General features: G+C 36.8%; 1 protein-coding gene across 1 annotated transcript in view; it reads left to right on the top strand.

The window, feature by feature from the left end:
- INVS (inversin) overlaps positions 1–23,249 on the top strand; it is a 31,197-nt gene that overhangs the window by 3,758 nt on the left and 4,190 nt on the right. Inside the window, exons 2-8 of the mRNA XM_019613891.2 lie at positions 691–846; positions 2,318–2,547; positions 4,143–4,249; positions 7,516–7,728; positions 13,821–14,122; positions 18,544–19,348; positions 22,877–23,109. Of these exons, the coding sequence (XP_019469436.1) occupies positions 691–846; positions 2,318–2,547; positions 4,143–4,249; positions 7,516–7,728; positions 13,821–14,122; positions 18,544–19,348; positions 22,877–23,109 (2,046 nt within the window). The remainder of the gene's footprint in view (positions 1–690; positions 847–2,317; positions 2,548–4,142; positions 4,250–7,515; positions 7,729–13,820; positions 14,123–18,543; positions 19,349–22,876; positions 23,110–23,249) is intronic.

Raw genomic sequence — 23,249 nt, 5'->3', positions numbered from 1 at the left:
GAGGTCCCAAACCCAAGCTATTCTGTGATTCTGTGGTTTGTCCATCAGTTTTTTCCTGAATGAGCAAGGAGTTGCAGGTACTATGCGGAGATGTAATGGCCTTTCTACATAGGTTTATGTAAAATTTTCACCCGGCAATTCCGGAAAATGAAAAAGAGGAGTGGAGAAAAACAGCTGGGTGGTTATCTGGAGTTAGTTTTAATTGAGACAACTTTGCTTGTTTGAAAGAAAAAATGGCATTTTCAAAAAAGGTTCAAGAAATAATGGAAGCTTTCTTCCTCTAGAAATGGGCAGCTTCGTGTCCATTGGGTAATACAGTAAATGCCATGGAACAGAGACAGAAGTAGTTCTTACTGTGCTCTCTTAATATATTAAGCAAAAGCTGGTAAGCTTACACAAATCATAAGCATAAGCCAGTCCTGCTACTGATAAGGTTAAAATTCACATTTCTGCAAGTTAAAAACATGTCTCAGAGCTAACATTATTTTCTGCTTACAGTGCTGTAGTGCTTGTGCTTAAGGAAATGTGGTTCAAGATTGCCTATCACTCACTACGGTTCTTCAGCTGCTTGTTTTTCAAAAGCAGCTTTTTCTACCAAAATGATCAGAATTATCTTTTGATTGTTCTAACTGTGAACCTCCAAAGCTCACGGTATTGTGTACTCTTTTTCCTATTGCATTTTTCTTTCAGCGTTACATGCTGCTGCACTTTCTGGCCATGTCAGCACAGTGAAATTGCTGTTGGAACGCAATGCACAGGTGGACGCTTTGGATGTCATGAAACACACTCCACTTTTCCGAGCCTGTGAGATGGGACACAAAGAAGTGATACAAACGCTCATTAAAGGTCAGCTGTTAAAAAATTTACGAAACTCTTTGGATTTCTGATATTCTTTTATGTAGGGCTGTGAAATTAACAGCATTGCTGAGCAAGAATGAGAGTAGAAAATTACTCCTCTAAAAAAAATACTGTCTGTAAGTACCCTGTGAGGAACAGTATTAGAAAATAACTAGAGGTTTTTCAGAGCAGTGAGCACAAAGACTGGCAGAGTTAAAAAAAAAAAAACAAAAAAAACAACCAGGGATAGTTCCTTGCACAGCTCTTTTCTGTTCAAGCCTGTTCAAGAATGTTCTAATCTCTCCAACTGCCACTTCCCTCAGCAAGCCATTGTTTTTGGGGGGTTTTCTTTTCTTTTTTTTTTTCTGCTTTCAATGAATAAGATCAAATTAAGCTTTCTTCTGAGACAAAGAATTTGTAGTCATCTTTGGAAATTTTTTGACTATTTAAATTCATGTTCATCTTTAAGGTAGTTATCAAAATCTAAATCATTAATACTTTCCCATAGTTGGTTTTTAGAAACAGTATTTTATTTGTAAACAGAAATAAGACAGTGTACATAGTTCTAAATAATTATAGAAGCTCTGTTGAACTGCAAGATATACGGTGAACTAACAGCGGTACCTTAGGTGCAAAATTCTTTCATTTTAATCACACAGAAAAGTTCTTCATGGACTGGAAGCAGTCTCTCTACTTGAGATATTTACCCATTTGTTGTCTGGTGAAGTATGTAGACTAACAAAGTACACATTTTCTGTCAAATAACCTTTGTTAGTGAAGGTTGCTTCCCTCTGTTCTTCGCTGGACAAATTTTAATGCCCTATTAAGCTCTTACTCTAACCCCCTGTGGTATATAGTTTTTATGAATATAGTAAGTTTGGGTGACCAGAATCTGACTTACAATTGATTAAACTTTTTATGATATAAACAGCCATTCTTGATGGTTAATTAGAATTTAAGCAATTGTGGAGGTTTGTTTTTGTGATGAGTTTTTGCATCATTTCACAAAGAAATTATCTGCATAAAAGAGCTTCAGCAGCATGCTTGGATTAAAAAAAAAAGAAAAAGAAAAAACTTTTTTCAAAAATCATTCTTACCTTGTGCATATTTGATCTTGTCTGTTTTAGAGGTTTAAAAAGAGGTTATGTCTAAGTCTGATTTTCAAAAGTGATTTTGTCATTAAGGAATTTTCATTTAAAATTAATAGGCCTGAAACAAGTAACATCTAGATTTTTCAAGGCTATTTGACAGACGTGAAGTTTCCAAAGTATCTGAGAGGATGCTTAGGATTTTCTAAAGTTGTTAGATAGCTGATCCTGACTGAAATTACTTCATTGCCATTTCAACTTGATTTAGGTAATAACATGGATGTTGCATTCTGAAGTACTTCTCTGAATTGTCAGTTTGCCAAAGAAGTTATAGTTGAACATAAACTTATTCTTTGCTTTCTCTTACTTCAAAAATGTATTTGTTGTTATAGGAGGAGCAAGAGTAGATTTGGTTGATCAAGATGGCCATTCACCCCTTCACTGGGCAGCCCTGGGAGGAAATGCTGATGTGTGCCAAATCCTGATAGAAAATAAAATCAACCCTAATGTGCAGGATTACGCAGGTAGAACACCTCTGCAGTGTGCTGCATATGGAGGTTACATCAACTGCATGGTAGCGTTACTGGAAAATAATGCAGATCCAAATATTCAGGATAAAGAGGTATGTTGTCCTTCACTGGGCAATTTCATTAAGTAAGTTTAAAATAACTATAAACATAAAAGTCATCCTGTTTTCTGGGTTGCTGAAACATTTTTTCTGCTTATTATCATGAAAGGAGATGTATCCTGGCATAATTTTCCCTGTCTTCACTTCTAAACTCTTGAATGAAAAAATAATGGTGTAATATTCAGCATGAAATGAAGACTCATCTTTTTCCTTTATCATTTTTGTCTTTGCCTTATCAAAGTGTGATCTTACGAGGAATCATTTTAAGGATCTTATTTTTTAACTTGTACGGTTCCTTATTAACAATTGATATGGGAATGTGATTTTATAGTTTATAGCGTGTTTCTTCAGCATGTGTTAGCAAGATAGAACAAGTAAGATATTGCAAGTGAGATTGCAGAAGAACTTCTTCAATTATTTATTTGTATATAGTTCTTCTTGATGGGAAAAAAAAGAAAAACGGTTTGTTTAAATGTTCTTTTGTGTCATTTTTCAAACAGTAAGTGAAATTAGGAGCCAGGATAATTGTGCAACATATAACAGATTTCTTTGTTACTTGACATAATTTCTCTGAAGTCAGTAGAGTTCCATGAGTCCAAATAATTTCACACAAATTGTTAAATTTTTCTCTAGCTATTCATTGTAGGGCATGAATAATTCCAGGTAATGGAGAAGTGTTGTTTATTATGGGTTCTCCTGAATATACTGCGAATATTTTCTAACCCTGCTACCAGCTTCACGTGGCATCATCTTGAATATAGGTGACAACAGCTTCAGGCCTCCTTATTTCACACAGAGATATTGCAGCATAATCTTCAGCACTTGGAGTTCAAGATGCAGCTTGTTTGCACTGAACTCGGAACTTCTTTGTGTTATTATGCGGTATCCAGTTTTCTAACTGTTTGTTAAATGGGGAGTTTAAAAAAGCAAGATGCAGGTATAGGAGATATACCCTTGAAGTGAAGTGGAATAGCTGTGTTTTGTTGATATTAACAGACCTTTAAGTATTCACAGTGCAGATACCAGCCAGGAACTGGCTGTATATACAGCCAGCTGCTGTACTGAGTATTGTGAGCTGGACTTCTGCTTCATGAGAGAGAAATAAGACTTCTGAGATCAAGCTCTTTTTGGAAAGACAGCTGGAGTCATTCTGCGTTTGTCCGAGCTGATAAGCTTTCCTCAGACTTCATCAGAGTTTGATCTCCTTAATAATTCTTTGTCTTGTTGCACTATTTTAGATCAGCCTAGAAAACAGTCTGAATGACAAAAGTTGTTGAGAGCTTCTTCAGAGCAAGGGCAGCATAACTCCACAGAAATCCACTCCAGAACTAGTTTCCTAATGCTATTTTTTCAGCCACTTTAGATGGAAAAGCTCTAGTGTTGTAATGTAGTTTAAAAAGAAAAAGATATCTGATTTCATTTTTAAGTGATGTACTCTTATTTTAACAAGGGAGTTGTTGTAGAAGAATCAATTTGTCCTTTGTGTCCCGAAAAGCATCAAGTTACAATATGATTTGCAACTGTTATTGTGGCATGATAGAGATTGGGAATCGTATGATTCTTTCTTTTTTTCCCTCTATTGTCTACAGGGAAGAACTGCTTTACACTGGCTCTGTAACAATGGCTACCTTGATGCTATAAAGTTACTGCTTGGTTTTGATGCTTTCCCTAATCACATGGAGAACAGCGAGGAAAGGTATTATTGGTCTGAATGAGTCATTTTCTAATTTAGCAAAAATGCTACCTATTGATTTAAATGTTTATTGTTCAGATATTTTCACGGTGTCATGATTGTCCTAGTATGTAAAAGGAATGCTATAGCTTCAGGCTTCAGTGTGAGGAGCTTTTATAATGCGAAAAATCTCTTGTTTACGTAGACATCGCAAGCTTAAACTTCAGCTTTTTATACTTTTGAACACTGAACTTGTGGACATTTTTGCAAGTATTTTTACACATTCTACTCTGGTCTGAAATATTAAGCATCTTTTTCATTTTGATGAAGTTGGCAATGGATATGTATGATGAAAAGATGAAAATGTTAGAGTACACTGGAGTTTCTCTTATTGGTAGGAATACAGTGAGAAGAAAGCAAATGGAAGAAATGCATTGTTACATTTTAAAATAGTGATTAACTGTGTTCTAAAAGCCTGGGTGGGTGGGGTTTGGGTTTTTTTTCATTTCTTTTTTTTTTTTTTGTATCTTGTAATCATAAAGAGACAGTAAATTTGCACCTCTTTTCTTTGTGTTTCATTGACACATAAATAATTTTTTTTTAAGTGATTTGAGTTATGGAGTTCAAATTAATCACCTGACCATGAAGATAATTAGTGTTAGCAGAAATTTATGATGTCTTTTTAGAGTAGATGACCTCGTTCTAATCATAAATAAAATTATGATCAGTATGTCATGTAGATTTGAATATTTCTCAGTTTTAAATAATTTAAATACATTTAAGGCCCATATTTTAGAGCTAAACTGGAGAGTCCCTTCCTTATCCCAGTTAATTACTTTCTTTCTCCATCATTTCTCTTTTGTTCTCTATACCAGCTACTCAGATCGCTCGTGCTGTTGTGTTTGTTCTCATTTTTAGCGAGAAACAAATGAAGGTGTTAAGTCGTTCCTAAGTAGTGTCAATACTGTCTAGAAATTTTTTATAGAAAATTAAGTAAACAGTTGTAGTTAAATTATTCTTAAGAAGTGAGATGAAAAGACAATGTTTTGCTAGGAAGGATGCCATTCTTACATTGTAGAAATGGACCAATGATACTCAATTGTTAGGAAAATACCTTAGCTGTGATGTTACTGTAGTCATTCAGTTACTATCTATTTTGTTTACCTTTTGACATTAATGTGTGTTCGTATATAAGCCTTGATTACTCTGGATATAACAAGCAGCATTCTGAATGGGCACTCTTAAGCACTAGTCCATGTGCAGAAAATAACAGATCTTCAATATTTCTAGATGAATCAGTCTGTAAATATAATTTTCCTAAAACATGTGTTATATGGATAATTTGTGCAATTGCCTCTTATTAGACAACTACAAAACCTTATTTTGTTGATAAAACCTTGTTTTATTTTTAAGATAGTAGAAGTCTGGAAAATAGAAAGGAGTGTCAGGTGACTATTCTCAGAAGAGAGTGAAATGACCTTGTGGATATGGTTTATCTGTAATTGGATGTAAATGCTTTTTTACTGAATTACAGTTTCACAAACTGGTATATTTTTCTGATATATCTATACAAGGATGCTGTTCTTGCTCATGTCGAGCAAGATGAGATACTAGTTCAAAATTCAAACCCAGCAGTTAAAACTTGTGAAAAGATGGAGCTAGGATTGCATCTAGGATTTTAAGTTGCCCAGTTGCTTGCAGATGAGTGACTAATTGTTGGTGCGAGGGGGTGGTAGGTTTGTTGTTTTTGCTGGATTTGATAATCCAGCTGTATGTCATGAGTGCATCAAGTAATGCTAAATTAGCTGCTGCTTGACCACCTTCGTGCTGGATTACATGTAACAGCTGTTGGGTGATGTCTTCTGTGTGTGTTTTGCTATGAAGCCAGCTTGATTCAAAAGCTAACTGGTTTAAATAACCAATGGAAAAGAAAATTGTTAATAGGCTTTGGATTGACACAAGCAGTGGGTGATTGTGGTAATATACATGAGCAGCATGGGTAGTGTCTGGTTATACACACCTCTATTTGGATTTAAGTGATTTCTTTATCTTTTTTATTTCTTAAGGTAGCTTGATCAACTGGGTCAGATAATCCATGTTTAAGAATATAAGTCTGCATGACTGCAATCCATAATACAATGCATCGTTTTGGTACATGCATATTCACAACATTAAGTTTACTTCAGTATCTCCTGTACATGTTAACTAAAATATTCAAAGCTAGCTATACTTTAAAAATGTCACTTTCTGAAATGAGGTTCTTTCTGAAGTATCCATTCTTGGGTTATCAAAAATCCGTAGCTATTTAAATGCTATCAACACACCTTGACATACAAATTTTCATGTTATGTCATTGTCTTTATTCCCGCAGACACTTCAGTTCAGATACTGTTAATCCTTCCATCAAATCATTGCTGTGTGGCAAGTCCAATTGTGCTCTTTCTGTCTGTTTTTCTTTGCTTACCAGCATTGTGTCCTAGCAAGTTACCATCAAGAAGAGCCCTAATTTTCTCAATCACATGCATTGACACTTACTGTTTGAAAGCCTTGCATTATATGGTCTTGATTATGATTTGTGACTAATAATTCTCCACTACAAAATGTCTTTCCCTAATGCTTCAGTGTTGGAGAGGGGGGCAGGCACCTTTTGCACCTATCCAGCAGTGGAAATTTGAGGAATTTTTATCCGAAAGTACTTAGACAGGTTTGATGCTATTTAAAAGCAAAGGCATTTAATATTTTTATCACACATGTTGATTTGAAGGCAGGCTTAACTAGTACTTCAAAAAAAAAAAAGCTATCCATTAAAGTAGGTTTAATACTGTTCTTTGGTCAGCTATACTGTCCTCAGTCATTATTGTAGAAGCCAAGCTAGATCTGACAGTAAATTCTCAGAACTTAAATAGATAAGTAAGTAAGACAAAGTATGTTTTGTTTTGCTTTTTACTTAGATAGTGTCTCAACATATGAACCTTACTAACTTCTTTGTTTGCTTAAAACAGTTAATAATAATAACAACGTGGATAGGACTACTGCACTTAGTATTGTTTGACCCCCTCTACGTTAGGCAATTAAAAGCTTTAAACATGATCAGGGTGTGCACCATGAGCAAGACAGGAGAATAATGTTTAAAATAAGAGCAGTGGTCTTCTGAAAACAGTACTTCAGCAATTTTCAGTCTAGAAGTTGCCTTATTATGAAGTCAACATGAATCTCATAACGCAAATGCACATTATGATTAGTAATCCAATTCATTGTTAATTGTTGTGTTTTTGTTTTTTTTTTTAAAGATACACTCCACTTGATTATGCCTTGCTTGGTGAACACCATGAAGTGATTCAGTTCATGTTAGAACATGGAGCTCTCTCTATAGCTGCCATACAGGACATTGCTGCTTTCAAAATTCAGGCTGTTTATAAAGGATATAAAGTTAGAAAGGCTTTTCAAGAGAGGAAGAATCTTTTAATGAAACATGAACAACTGAGAAAAGATGCTGCTGCCAAGTAAGTCTGAAATTCAAAATCTATTCTAGCAAATAGACATTTGCCGTAAGTTTCTATATGCACGTGTATGATTTTATCTATTACTGATCATCACTTATTGTTCTTATTGTAAGATTCACGAAACTTGCAAGCGTCAAATGGAGGTTTTTTTTTCCATAATGCTACATATGAAAACTGTTTTCCAGATAATCCCGCATTAAATAACAATATTTATATAATGTACAAGTGAACAAGGCAAAATACTAAAGACTGGAAAACTAGCACATTAACATCATTAATCTTTAACTGATAATAAGTTTTGGAAAACATTTATCACTATAGAGTAATGAAAACAATCATTGGCCTCACGAGTCTTTGATAAAAGTTTTGAAAATAAATTAATAAGTATATGAAGAAAATAAATTAGATACTTGGAAAAGCCTGATTAAATAAGGCTTAACTGTTTCGTATGGGAGGCTGAGCTTTTCTAGAAAACTGAACTCCTTCCAGATTTTATTTGCAACTTCTGTCTTGGCAGTATAATACACTCCAGTGAGATTTTCTGCACTAGAATTAGACTGTTATCATGAAATCATTATATTAGATTATAAATAACTACCATATGCAATTCAGATGGTTGTTTTTAAGACGTGTCGATTCTGATTGAACTGGAGTAGCAGAAGGACAAAATTCTAAAATGTGAAAAAACGTAAATGATCATCAAAATATTCTGATAGGTTAGTCTTTTTCCTTAAGATTCACCGTATAAAAAGAACAAATTAGCACACAGTTTCTCTTAAAGAGATCTGATTCTGAAATAAAAATTATGAATCTGAAAATATTTCTAGTAATTTTGGTGTAATATTTCTACAAAATAGTCATAGTATTTGTATAAAGAGAGTTCATATTAATGGATAGACAGTAATCATTGAACGTAGAGGATTTTTTCTTACTTCTGTGTATCTTAGGCAAAATCAGCTGCAGAGTGCTGTATTTCAAATGAATTAGCTTGGTGCTCTGTACATCTGGCCAATCTGACCTTCATTGGGTTTGAGTGCTGCTACCATATTGGTTACAGTTGATTAATGCCCATTAAGAATCAATGCTAGAACTTCTAGTTAACTAATCTCTTGCTCACATCTTTAGATCCTGAAGTTGTAACTTGCAGCCCTCCTACTATTGCATTTTCTGAAGTCAGTGTAAGTCAGAAGTTTGGAGAATCTGTCTTTGAAAATATCCTTAATATCTTATGTATTTCTTCAATTTTGAGAACTCTGCTTCTTGCTGTGTGATCACAACTGGCTTTACCAAGTTGGAGTAGTTTTACTCTTTGCGATGACAGTCATTTTTAGAAGTATCTGTGATACCCCATCCAACACATTAAACAAGAAGGGTTTGCCTGATGGAAATTTGGGAATGTTTTTGTAATTGTTTCCCTTTGTGAGTTTCTAATGTACTTTTAAAACTTACTAAGCTGTTGTTGATTTGTTTGAAAAGAATAGAAATAAAGTTTGTGTACCAAATACCATAAAAACAGAATTAAAATATAATTGGAGTGTACAAGCAAATCAAGTTGTCACATAACAAATCTTATTTAATTGCGATTTTATGATCTGTAATAAACTGGAGGGGATATTATGCTGTCATCATTTCGCATATCCATCTGTGCATTCCACAGTTAAACTTGGCCAGGGCGTTGTTACATACAAACAAATAATATTCCTATTCATGTTTAAAAATCTGCTCTCCAGATAAAAGTAGACATTATGTGCAAATCCAGAATGATGGTGAATGCCTAGATTGAAAACAAACAAACAAACAAACAAAAAAAAATAGCCTGCTTCAGAGACATACTGGGAGAGCTGCATGGCTAAGCAGAGAAGCTATGACAGAATTTAGATGTAAAAAGGCAGTATGCCAGAGGTGCAACCAAGGACAATCTACAAAGGAGGAGCTTAGCATCACTTGCGTACATAAGGATGGCATCAGGAAAGATGAAACTCAAAGTTGAGATTAAAAGGAATAACCCAGACAAGGAGCTGAGCATCTGCCTTTACAGTGATAGTAAGAGTCTTAGCAAGGAAAATGTGGGCCCATTGCTGAATGGCATGTGTGATTTGGTGAGAGCAGACACAGAGGAGGTGGAGATGCTCAGTGCCATCTTGTCCGCAGTCTTTCCCAAGGTCTCCCAAGACCCCTGTGCTTAGAGAATGCTTCAAGAAGGAGGAGAGCTGCCAGAAATGAATGGGGACTAAGACAGGGATTGCTTGAGAGAACTCAACCTAGACAAATCAGTCCATAGGACCAGATGAGCTGCATTTAAGATACTGAAAGAACTGACTGGTGTCCTTAAAAGACCACTGTCAAGCATCTTGGAAAGGTCACAGAGATCAGGAAAATTTCCCCAGTGATGAGAGGAAAGTAAACGTATGGAATTTCTATGAGATTTATACTCAAAAGACTGAAGTGTATGTTTTGCTTTGTTTCAATCTTCATTAGATGTCAAATGATGTTCAATAGCTCAATAGATGAAATTCAACACTAGAAACAGAAGCAGAAAAGCAGGCTAAAATACTAAAAGAACAGTTTAGGGACTAAGTGGATGAATTAGATGATTTCAGATCATTTTACCTGATAAAGTTCATCTTGTGCTATTTAGGAAACTAGCTGAAATAATCTTAAAATTGCTGCCTTTAAAATTTGTGTGGGACTTGCTGGGCTAACGTATCTGTGAGATTAGCAGAATGTCTGCTTCATCTAAGAGTGAAAGAATTGCAGGATTATTAAGATTGGAATGGAACTCTTAAGGTCATATAATCTATCCGCACCCTTGTTCAAACAGAGTCATCTAGCCCACGTTGCTCCAGGACCTGTCCTGTCAGGTTTTTAATACCTCTGCAAACAGAGACTCCACAGTCTCTCTGGGCAATCTGTTCTCTGAATCTTGTCTTCTCCAGGCTGAGCACTCCCTACTCTCTCAGCTTTTTCTCATGAAAGATGTTTCAGTCCCTTGAGCGTCTCTGTGTTCTTTTCCAGGACTCATTACAGTAACTCCATACCTTTCTTGTACGGGAATTAAGTAATTGTGTTATTTCTGTGTATCAGAAACATAACAAAACAAAAATTAATAGCAGTCTTGACTTTGCTAAAACAAATTGTGTCGATTCAATGAGATTTCCTTTTGTACCATAATAACAAATTTTGCGGCCATGGAAAAATAGTAGCTGCCATTAAAATTTGCCTGAAGTTTTACATTTCATTAGTAAATCAGGGCAGTGTAGCTTGAATGAAACCTTGACTATGTGGTGAAAAACTGCTTAGGAGAACATACACAGTGTAGTTCATAATGGTTCAACCTTAAACTGGAAGTATATATTGATTAGAATCTCATACACTGCAGTGTTTTAACTTAAGAATTAAAATGTTAGATTTGCAAATAGTGCCAAGATGCAGAAGACTGCAAATATGCTGAATTCTAATTTAGAATGTGTTAATGCAGATGAGAAATGACAGTGAACACTAGGAGGTCAGGTAAGGACAAATGCACAGCTCTACACATGCTTTTTAAAACACACGAGACCATATTAGCAAGAAATAACTATTTATACAACAGGAAATATAACTCCTTGGTCAAGATAAAGCCTCAACTGTGGTAGAACCACAGCTGATGATGTATATCTGCAGTTGTGTTTTTTAAATTAACAACTTCTGCAAGGATAACTCTATCCATATGTTCTCTGGGCATATTGACATGTTTTAAACTTAAAATGTCCTCCACAGAGTAGATAGATCAAAGCATTGTTAACAGAATAGAAATGATTGAATTCATTTTAGCAGAATTAAAAAATCAAAGCATCCCTGTGTCTTCACAAATGCTTAAGGCTGAAACTGTTCCTTTGCAGATGCCAAAACCTTGATTTCTGCTCTATCACTTTTTGCAATGCAATACAAATTTATGACTCCTAAGGACAAAATTCTGTTGCAATTAATGTGGACAATTTCAGTATATTATCACTGTAGCTGTAGTTGTCTAACTTTAGAGTCCAAGTTTGGATCCTGATGAGTTACTGGACCCTTCTGAGAATAAATGAGAGCTGTGAAGTTAGAAGCTTGTCTGCTTCCCTTACCTGCTAATGAAACCTAGTCTCTTAACTTAGGCTATAATAAAACTTGAAAAATTTATTTTTTATAATATATTTTACTGTAAAACAAACTGAATTTCTCATTAAATAAAGCACAACCCATGGGGAGGTTTGTAAGTATTCAGATAAGTATTAATCAGCTAAACTCAATGTTGATGAGGATGGTGGTCTATGAGTAGGGAAGATTGAAATCCCTTTTATTATTTCATCAGTTTCATCTGAAAAATTAGCGCACCTTAAAAAAAAAAAACCAAACAACCTTTTACTTCTTCTTGATTTCTATTCTGTAGCATTCCAATAACTTTACAATTGGTTTGTTGCTGATGTTGTTTTGAGTTAATCTGCTATTCCTGGCTTCCTTCTGTATCACAGCCTTGGCTCGCATTTTCTGTCACCCTAAATGGAGGGTACTGGTAATAGATGGCTTGGTTGCTGTGAGGAAAACAAAAATGACTGTTTTGTGAATACTAAGATCTGATTTATCAGATCTAATGGCAATGAGATCCATACTGTACACAAGACAGACATCCCCACATGGCCTATTTGCGGAATGCCGATATTATTTGAAACTAACCACTTTTTTCTGTGCCGTGGGGAATACTAAACCTCAGACTGCCAGGAGTGTATTTTTTAGATCAATTAACAGCTTTTCAGGTACAAAGTTCAATCAGTTTCTTCTGCAGCGAGAACTTGATAAGATAGTACTGACAGATAAAGTTAAGGCTTCTCCCTGGCATATCACACTGAAATGACATACACTGGCATTGATACGACTCACAGGAACTGAGGATGGCATGCTGCATAACTAACCTGTCATATGCTGTGCTGTGAGCTAATGTGTCAATAGTCTGCAAACTGTGTTGTAGCGTTGGAAGCAAGTTAAAATATCAGGCAGCTACATGATACGACATTTACCAGCTGTCTGTTCTAACAGGAAAAGTGTCACTTCATCTTATAACCAGTGCTTAATTTATAAAAACAAGTTCAGTGGTAGGTAGATACGTAGTGCTTGCTGCCTGTTATTGGGTTTATTCTGCTTTGCAGGAAAAAGATTGAAAAAGCTAAAGTGTAATGACGTTCCATTGCATTTCAAAATAGGCTGCAAAACATTATTGAACAGATGTGCCTTTCCCATCCTTGTCCAAAATCCTCTTTTATATCTACACTATTTAAGAGATACATGACTACTTTCATTTTTGGAAACCAAATACCACAGTTGTGAGGGTATAAAAATCTGCACAAAATTTTTTAATTCACTTCTCATATTTTCAGTATTTATCATTTGTGTAGTGTACAATCCATTTATGTAAAATAAGTTCTTTAATTATGTATCAATGATAAACATACAGCAGCAAGTTAATAACATACCTAGTTTGAGTTGGTTTGTAATTGTATTGAGTACAACATAGAATCAATACAGATGACAAGTCTTTTATGAAATGTTCTGACTTTCAAATAAATACAGTTCATTGCATTTCTACCTATATTAGAGCGTGGTTCATTACTAATTCAAACCATCCTTATTTTAGCATCATGTTTCTTGTCTTTGGATGGCTTTTTCAAGTATTTTTGTTGGTACTTCTTTTCTGTGGTTTAAAATAAAAGAGAAACTGCTTTTCTCTTTAAAAAAATCAGAAGGTATTTCTTTTTTTTTTTTTTTTTACCTAACTAAAAACCAAATTTACATCGTTTTAAACTCGGGAGTTTTTTAAATTTCAACTGCTGCAAAATGAATGAGAAACTGCCTACTAAAGACTTAACCTTCATTAAATTCAAGCTATAAGTCAGTTGTTATTTTGGATCAAGCTAAGACACTTCCATATAACTGGTAACCATTTCTCACAAAAAAGATGTCACAGTCAGCATTTTGTTGTGGCTGTGTCATGTTTTTAGAGATGAATGTCTACAAGTTAGGTACATGCTCCCAAGATTTTGTCTTTGAAATTCACATGGTATCTACTATAATTACAGGAAACGTGAAGAAGAAAGTAAAAGAAAAGAAGCCAGCCTACAGAAAGGAATGCAGAACGTGGAACAAAATAAGTTTCGAGTACAACCGAGCACAGCTGATCGAGAGAAGACTTCCAGCACATTACAGTTATCTAATAAACAAATTGATCTACAGAATAAGAGACCTCTCTCTGTCAAGGCTTCTCAAATTCAACTAGGGAGAAACAGTAGAGGTTCCCCTAAAGCTGGTCGCAGCAAAGGGTCACCAAAGGAGAGTTGCCTGTCTTCAGAGCCACAGAGCGAAGGTCATAACATCAGGCAAGGTTTGTAATCATTGTTACTTGGTGTGATTATCTTTTTTGAACGTGTCTGGGGAGGTTTTATATGTAGAAAATGTTGTACTCTTTTGTATCGTTAATTGTTCTTTCATTATTTAAACAATTTATATAGGATGAAGCTAGATATGGATTCTTTTTTTTTTTTGCATGTGTTCAGTCGTTTTGGGTAGTCAAAGATATCAGTATGCACAGTGACTGTAACAGTACCTAAAACATATGAGAATGAGATGTCAGGAGATATTCTGTCTATTAGCCATGTGTTTAGGAAAAAAGAGCGCAAAGATATTTGATGTATCTGTAGGATTCTTGAAGGATTCTTAATAGAGAATTGTAACTCATTTAAAAACAGATGAGGGTAGAATTTCTTCAAAGGCAGATCTCTAGATTACAGAAGGCAGCTTCATTCTCCATGACTGATTTCTCCTATGATTTGCCTCCAAAGTTCTCTTTTTAAGAGTGTACTAGGATATTTTTTGAGAAATGAGCCTGTTCATTGAAACGTGTCTGACTTCTTTATGTTACTTTGGTACAGTGCACTCTTTTACTATATCTATAAATGCATCATCACTTTATGATAATTTCTTGACCATTCCTGTGTTCGTTTCACAAGATACACATTTTAGTAACATTTCAATCATTATGACTGCTACTAGTTATAGCAAAATTGGTCATATTAAAGCATCTTTGCTGTAATTAGAAGTCAAAATTGGATAAGTTGTTTGTTTAAGCTAAGCTGCAGGAACTCCTTTTCAGGCGTAAAATTACTGCTACTTGGAATTTCACAATAATACAAAGAAAAAGAAAGTCAGAGAGCTTTGTCTGGATTTATTTTCCTTTTACATGGAAATGCCTAAGTGAACAGAACACTTGTCTGTGTTATAATAAAGGCAGACATCTATCTTATCCTAATATATTTTTTAATAACTTTAAATATCGTTATTATGATAAAGATAGAGATGTTAAAAATGCTAGCAAACTTTATCTGTGTACATATGGAATAACAATGTATTAAAACTAGATTTGCAAAGGAAAACACTTGAAATTAGGAGTAACCAGAAATGGTGGTTAGAAAAATGAATAGTTATAATGGACATAATGAGGAGAAATTGATAACTGAGGAGATGAAAAAGGAGAAAGAAAGGGTTCTGGAGGGTTAGAATGAGGGGAAAAGAAAAAAAGAAGGATGGAGAAATTATTAAGGAAGAATGAACAGCCTTTTCTTTTACTGACTCCAATATCCATTCTTTGCTGAAATTTTCCATTGGTTTTACCAATGGAAACTACGTTTCATCAGTCAGACTTCCAGCATTTATTGGAACAAATACAGTACTGGAGTGGAGGTAGAAGAAGCATGCGCGGAGTATAAGGTCAAAGAGACTTCAGAGATCAGGATTGAACTTGCCAGATCTTCTGCATAGGATTCTCACAGTGTTACTTAGGTTTGAAAAAAGCACATTTGTGTTCAGCTGTATACACTACTTTTCCCATATACCTGGGGAGTTCAAACCAGCAGTAAATGCCAGTAGCTCATAGCTTGAACTTTTGCTTTAAAGGCTTTCCTGAGATTGGAGATTTCCTGAAGTAGCTATGCCAGAATAATTTTTCCATGTTGATGATTTATAAGTAAATTTTTAACTTACAAGGACCACTGCCTGGAGATTTTCTGTTTTTATTTATTCATATATATATATATAAAAGAAGAATATAATTTCTCCAGAGGTGGTGTTGCAATTTTCTTCACCATTTTACATTGTCTTCCCTGTGACAATGTTGAGCACAATGAGAACAGAAAGCTTGACACAAGGTTCTTCTGAAAATGCATGGTAACATGTCTATTTATGTAGTGAAAACAGGTTCAGGTTATAAAGAAAACTCCTCCTTGTCCAGTCGAAAATGTCTGTGTTTGAAATGGAATGCTGTGCCATGTTTACTCAAATATATTTGCTCATTGATAGTGAAGTTAATGCAGTAAGAATCAACTCATTTTACCCTCTTCTCATGAGGTGTTACAGTCAATCCTCTTGTAGCAAAAAACTTCAGTGGACTTCACTGGAAATTTTAGTGGAATTAAATATAAACTTAGATCCCGTGAGCTGGCACTTTGGAAAGCTCTTCAACAGCTGAAACTAAATTTTTTACACTTACTAACAGAATGTGAAAGCTATAATTTAGCTGGTGGCTCTGTTCTGATCCATTCTCCTCTCCATTCTGAAATCTTTCCTATGTGCGTTATCTCATTTGCAGCTGCAGTTTCCTTAATTGTGTTAGCAATGGGTAAGTAATTTTTCTAGCTCTGTACTCAACCGTGTTTGTTCACATCTATGTAAGAAAGTTTATTTCAACCTCAGAAGGTGATCTAGAATTCTTAAATAATGTTCTCATGTCACTTCTACAGTGAGCCAGTTGTTCAGACTGGGAAGTTTTGTACATACTTCTTTAATGACTTACATGTTTTAGAGATGAAATAAAAGTGAGAGTTCTACATCCCACATTTACAAATCAGGTAGCAATTTTGGGTGAGTTAAGAATGACAAAGGCTGTGTTTTTTCCTCACAACTGTAAAAACTGACTTTTTGAAAGATCAAAACAGTGCTGTGACAGTGCTGGAAATTTCATACACGTGAACTGAATGTCAGCCCTTTACTGTTCTTATTGATGGTACTGGTAATTTTGTACTTGGCTTCATTGGGAGTGGAATTATGCCCTAAGAAATTCTGTTGTTAAAAGGCACATTTTTCAAATTGTAGCGGCACATTTTTTAAATCTTCTCTTCCACTGTTGTAGTGAGAGAGGGGGAATTTACTTCTACACTCTGGAAGTTGAGGAAAAAACAGGATGAAATGAGGTAATAATTGTTTAAACAAATAAAAGATTAAAACAGATCATATAGTAGTGTTTTTCCCCGTCTTACAACATATACAGTGCTATATGACAATCTTTATATAAGTTAGAGTAGCCTCTCCGGCCATGCAGACCTGTCACTGTGATAAATCTTCCCTGTCAGAGGCATCAGTGATAATAATCCTGAATTCCTTCTGTATAAATTGTTATTCTGCCACATTCAGCTATCCAGACAAGAGAGAGTACTGTAAACGTGTTAAAGTGAGGATAAATATAGCCTGGTTTTACTGGGTTTTGTTTAATCCAGGCATTTACACTCTAGTCTGGCTGCCACATCATTCTCACAGGAGTGTTTGGAAGCAGTAATCATACCTGATGAACTTTCCTATCGTGGCCTTGGAAACTGGGAAAGGAAGTCTTGCAATAAGGGAAAAATGGGAAGGATTCCAAAGTTTCATTTAGGAAATCAAGGGAAGTAATGACAAACCAAGCCCTCAGGGTTTCCTGAGTCAGTTACATTGTCATGATGTGCTGGGATACAAGGTGGATAGAGCAGAAGGTCAGCAAATAAGCTGGAAACAATGACAGTCTGTTAGGGTGTTGTCATTGGAACCAGCAGGTGTGTTAATGCAGCTGCATTCTTTTGCCATGTGGTGAGCTTATTTCTGTGGAAAAGATCACTTTATTCAGGTAGGTAAATTCCTCTTTGAACTTTGTTAGGTATCTAATTCAAATTTGGTGCAAGGGAGAGATACGTGTAGAATGGTACACAAGAAGTTTGAGATGATAATCAGGTAATGATCACTTGCAGCCCGGAAGGCCAACTGTGTTCTGGGCTGCAATAAAAAAAGGGGTGGCCAGCGGGGAGGGGGAGGTGATTGTCCCCCTCTACTCAGCTCTTGTGAGGCCCCATCTGCAGCACTGCGTCCAGGCCTGGGAACCCAGTACAGGAAGGACGTGGAGCTCTTGGAGCGGGTCCAGAGGAGGGCCACTGAGATGATCAGAGGGTTGGAGAACCTCTGCTATGAGGAAAGGTTGAGGGAACAGGGCTTGTTTAGCTTGGAGAAGAGAAGGCTGCGGGAGACCTCATTGTGGCCTTCCAGTACTTGAAGGGAGCCTACAAACAATAGGAGAACAGCTGTTTATGAGGGTGGATAGTGATAGGATAAGGGGGATGGGTTTTAAACTGAGACAGGGGAGGTTTAGGTTAGATATTAGGAGGAAGTTTTTCACCAAGAGGGTGGTGAGGCACTGGCACAGGTTGCCCAAGGAGGTTGTGGATGCCCCATCCCTGGAGGCATTCAAGCTCAGGCTGGATGTGGCTCTGGGCAGCCTGGTCTGGTGGTTGGTGACCCTGCACATAGCAGGGGGGTTGAAACTAGATGATCACTGTGGTCCTTTTCAACCCAGGCCATTCTGTGATTCTGTTACCTTTCCTGATTCTTCCTGCTTCTACTTTTTTCTCCAAGTGTGCCTCAAAGGTGCATGAGCAAAAAAACATTAGAATAATAAACTGTTTTGCTGGATCAGAGACTGAATGTTTGTTTCCATTTCTCTGTTTAAAGAATTACTGAGAAAACACAACAAAAGCAAGCCAAGTTGTGTCCATTTCCATTGTGGCAAAGCAAAAGAGGTAATGAAAGTTGAAGCAAAACATCAGGTTGCAGCTGCTACAGAACTGAATGGAGAAAAGCACAAAGAGCACACTTTGGAGGCAAATGGTACTCCTGCTCGTGGTAACAGAAGGCATGCTTCTACTTGTGGGACGGCTGGTGCTGGGGAAAAAACAAGAGATCAAAGTCAGTCTTCATCTGGTAACAGAGGCCATTGTGAAGGAACTTCAGTGGTCGTGTGCAATGTCAGTTTTGCTGGTGGAATTGCAAGAAATTCAAAGCGGTGTGAAGCTGTTCCAAAAGGCAAAAGGCATCAGCAGAAATCCAGACATAAAGAGGTAAATGATGAGAGATGTTCACCAGCTGGCTCGAGTAGACCAGGGAGTGCCAAAGCAGTATTTGTGAACACCAGAAATGTCGCTGTTAGTGCCATAGAACATGCTAACAATGTGGGAAATAATGAATTAGTAAAAAAGACCTCCCCGTTATTGTCTACTGAGACCAAATCTACAGGAGCTGGGCCAAGAAATCCAGCAACGTGTTCTGCTCCTGATGACAGTTTGAACTTGGAAAAAACAGGTGAAGTTGGATCCAGGAATGCAGATGACCAACTGTGTTCCGTTGCGTGGCAAAGTACAAATATTGAACTGATCCCTTTAGAGATTCGGATGCAAATCATAGAAAAAGAAAGAACAAGAAAAGAGCTTTTTCGGAAGAAAAACTACGCTGCTACAGTTATACAGAGGACATGGAGAAGGTAAGACTACTATTTCAATAGCTAGAGATGAGATACACTTAGATGTAAACTGCGGTGTACATCAGCAGTGTGCTTTATTTGCCCCTTTGCTAATAGTAGTAAGTGTGATAAATCAGGAATGTAATAATCTTTCACCCAACAAATGGAAGTATGTTCCAGTTGCCTAGATGACATCAGTAAGTTCATAAAAAGTACACAGTGATGACTTTCAATAATTCGTGAAGTTATTAAACTTCTGTTTCAAGCATTCTTCATAGAGTGCTGATCAATGCTCACCTGAGGCCAGAGTTACTGCACTCATGCTCAGTAGCAAACATATAGGAATGTAATTTTCTTCCAGCAGTTTTTTGTTACTGGATCCTCCACTGTCATTTACTGGAACACCTGAAATTGTATTGTATTGCATTCTAACCTAGTGACTCAAGCAAATTGTTTGTTTGCCCCAGTTTTCTGATTCATCAATCTAAATATTGCTCATTACAGTACAGTCATATTCAAGTTTATCTCTTCATTCTTGTTGATATGTAAAAGTGCAGTTGACTTTTCTAAGTACATTCCTATTCCAGTGGAAAGCTGAAATTTTGGAGAATGTTGTTTTTAATTCATTTTTGAGCCTTGTCTGTGTGGTGTGAAAATTGACTTTTTTGTACAATAGCACTGTACATAGCACTTCTGTACTTCTATAATCTTTGGTCTCCAGTTGCTATTTATGACACATTCCTTATACCTACACTCGACTGCAAAGCAATCCCTTTTTTTCCCCCCAGTAATCCAGTACTCCTGCCATCACCCTCAATTTTTCCATCCATTGTTCTTTGACTTCTTTTCTAATTTGGAACCTGAATTCTTATCTTGTTTTCAGATCTGTTGAAGTAAGTCAGGAGTAGATGAGGGGAGTGCATCCATTCATGATACTGTTGCTTCTGGTGATTATGCTGTTCTCAGCTGACAGCAAATTACAGTCCTTCCATGGTGCATGGTACAGCTTTCAGTTGGAGAGTTCCCCACACACCGTGTAGCTCATCACAGTTACTAAGTAGGTACCCAGTGTATGGCCGTGGGTCCCACTAAGTCCTGCTTATTATTTGAGTCCAGGCTTGCACTGGTAAAAAGCAAGAGAACTGCACATCAGTATAGAAGTATGTTGATGCTGTCATATGTGCTTGAGATCTAGCATTTCTCTACTTAGGATTTGTCTCTGCAAATTTTCTTATTGAGAATTTTATCAAAAGCTGTCATGAGCTACAACAATGGCCCTGGTCTACTAAAGCATACTTAACTTTCCTTTCTCAGGAAGACGTTTCAATTCCCACAGTCCATAAACTTTGTAAATGTAGCCCTCAGAAGTGTATTCCAAGGTGTATGCCTTGCCAAAGGTTAATTGCTCATCCTGCTCACTGAGGCTTGCAGATCCTGTGTCTGCCTCGCTCTCATCTGGGGCACTGGGGCCACTGCTGTCCTCCGTGGTCCACAGTGAATTGACAGAAACTGGCAATAAGCTGGTACTGTTGGTCTCCTGCTGGAGATGAGTGTTTCTATTCCATTATTGCTGCATGTGTACCTTACCAGCGGCATTTCAAGGCTTGACCCCCTGTAACAGTGCACCTAAATAGCACTTACTATTCTGCACGTGCATTCCACATTTATGTGCAGTAGTTTTGCTAAAGGAGTATTGGCTATTTTGTTAGGGTGCCAGAGAGATTAATTGATAGAGCATTGAACTTGGTGCCGTTCAGTCTTTTCTCACTGGAATCAGAACAGTTTGTTACAGGAGGAGCTTAATTAAAAGAAAAAATAAATAAAATTCACAGACACTAAAGATGTCTGCCTACATCTCTGTTTCAGAGCCTCAGAGTTGTTTTCTTGTTGCTCAGAACTACCAGAAAGCTGCAAACAACAAATCCCAGCTGGGTGCAAAGGTGGAGGCCTGCGAATGCTTCATTTCATGCATCAGCAAATGTTTCTGGCAGTAATTACTGAATTCCACCAGAACAGCTTACTGTTCTTTTCTGCTCACGTCTAAAACAGTTCCCCACTTGTTTTTCCTGCAGAGGTGTTCATGAGGCCTATCCTTAGCAGAAGTTATGCTGGCAGATTGTCATGCTGCCCTCACTTGCTCATGCTTTTACTCCACTGAAGAGTTCAAAGAGACGTGTTATCTAACCAAACAGAATCCTTTTTCTCCTGTCTTTTAATGGTGCTCCTGTTCTGAGGCCATGCAGTGCTTTACTTCTTGTAGGCACTGCAGATGTTACTGCTTGATGGGGTTGCTCCCCACAGACAGCGTGTCTGAATCCTAAGCTCCACTAAATTAAAATTAAATACGTTTTTCTCACACAGCAAATTTCAGAGAGTTAATTTACCAAGCTGACTGAAAGTCTGAAACTGGTGGAGCTGTAACTGAGCATCTCATCACATCCCTTTGGCTCTGTTGTACTTCTGTGTACTGATTTCCCATACACAGCTGCTGTGTTGTTGGAATTCTGTACCTCACTGCCTTATAACATGTTTAAACAGTTTGTGTCTGGTTGTGTTGCCCGTTATTTTAGTTTAGAACTTGTTGCAGTTGGAGCGACAGAACAGATTCACTTCTTTTCTCCTTCCCTTCACTGAGGCCAGTGGGGAAGGCACTCAGTATGTTTTCATCCATTACCAAACACTTGTAATGAGTATTTTACAAGTGTTACTCAATATTCATTTGTGACAGGTTTGTATTGGGGAGATTCAGTGATAGTTGTTAGGCCGGTTGTGAGTATGAAATGCCAATATCTGAGGGATTACTTTTATCTCATTTGAGACCAAAAAAGGAACTCCATTTGCTGATGCCATTGCTGGCACTCAGAGAGGAAAGACAGGTAACCTGCCAACTGTGTCTCACAGCAGAACTGTGACCAAGTGTGCCACTGCTTCCATGTTGCACCTAAGCAGCAATGGCAAAGTTGGGTTAGGAAACGGGGAGATGCTTAAGGGAAGGGGAGAAAAGGAAAAGGGAGATTGCTGCAAACAAGGTGGGAGGGGAACACCTTCAGAAAATGCATGGAAACCAGCAGATTTCTGTAGAGGAAATGTGCAGCTGAACCTGCAAAAGCTATGTTTGGCTTCTCGCTTGTACCAGTTCACAAACAGAAAGTGGTAAAGTGCAGCAGAAATATTGCTGTTATTTTCTTAGTCTAGGGAAAAATGAGAAAACAGTTGTGATTGTATTCTTATTAATATTTATAGATTGCATCCTCCAGATATTCTGTGTATAGTTAAGCAGTTGATAGGCTGATGTTACAGAGCTGTATTTTGATACCTGTAATACCAGATCTTTATTAGCTGTGTGAAATAATGGATGCATGTAGAATTGAATCCAGTTCCTACTTTTTTACTTCTGAGCAAACATCTCATCCAAGCGACTTAGCACATCAGTGGGAGTTCTGTTTTCCCAGCTACTCATGTAATCCTCCATGTGAACTGATGCATGGAAAGCACTGGAGTTAAAACAGGTCACCTAAAACAAGTGCTCTTCTCTTTTGTGCTCTCCAGTTACCATCTCAGAAAGGAGTTGGCTCAGCTTCTTAGTACTAAGCGGCAGTGCAAAGAAGATGAAGAAAAATGGAGACAAGAGGCAGCTGCTTTCCTCATTCAAGTTGCTTGGAAGAAACAGCTGAACCATAGCCCTCAGAAATCAGTTCCTCCATGTAAAAACCTGAAATCTGTAAACAAAACCAGCTCAGCCATAAAAACCAGCAAGCAGTCCATCCTCAAGCAGATCTATGGTAATTTTGTTTTCAGTATACTTTGTTTCCAAAAACCACTGGATTAATTTTATAACAAACTGTTCCTTATCTTTTGAATTCTTGGATACGTTTTCTACTCAATTGTTAGGGATTAAAACCATTTGTAACATTTAGTCTGA

The sequence above is a fragment of the Meleagris gallopavo genome, chromosome 3, assembly GCF_000146605.3.
Source record: "Meleagris gallopavo isolate NT-WF06-2002-E0010 breed Aviagen turkey brand Nicholas breeding stock chromosome 3, Turkey_5.1, whole genome shotgun sequence".
NCBI lineage: Eukaryota > Metazoa > Chordata > Aves > Galliformes > Phasianidae > Meleagris > Meleagris gallopavo.
The sequence above is the reverse complement of the archived record's forward strand: the minus strand, read 5'-3'. Positions and strand labels throughout refer to the sequence as shown.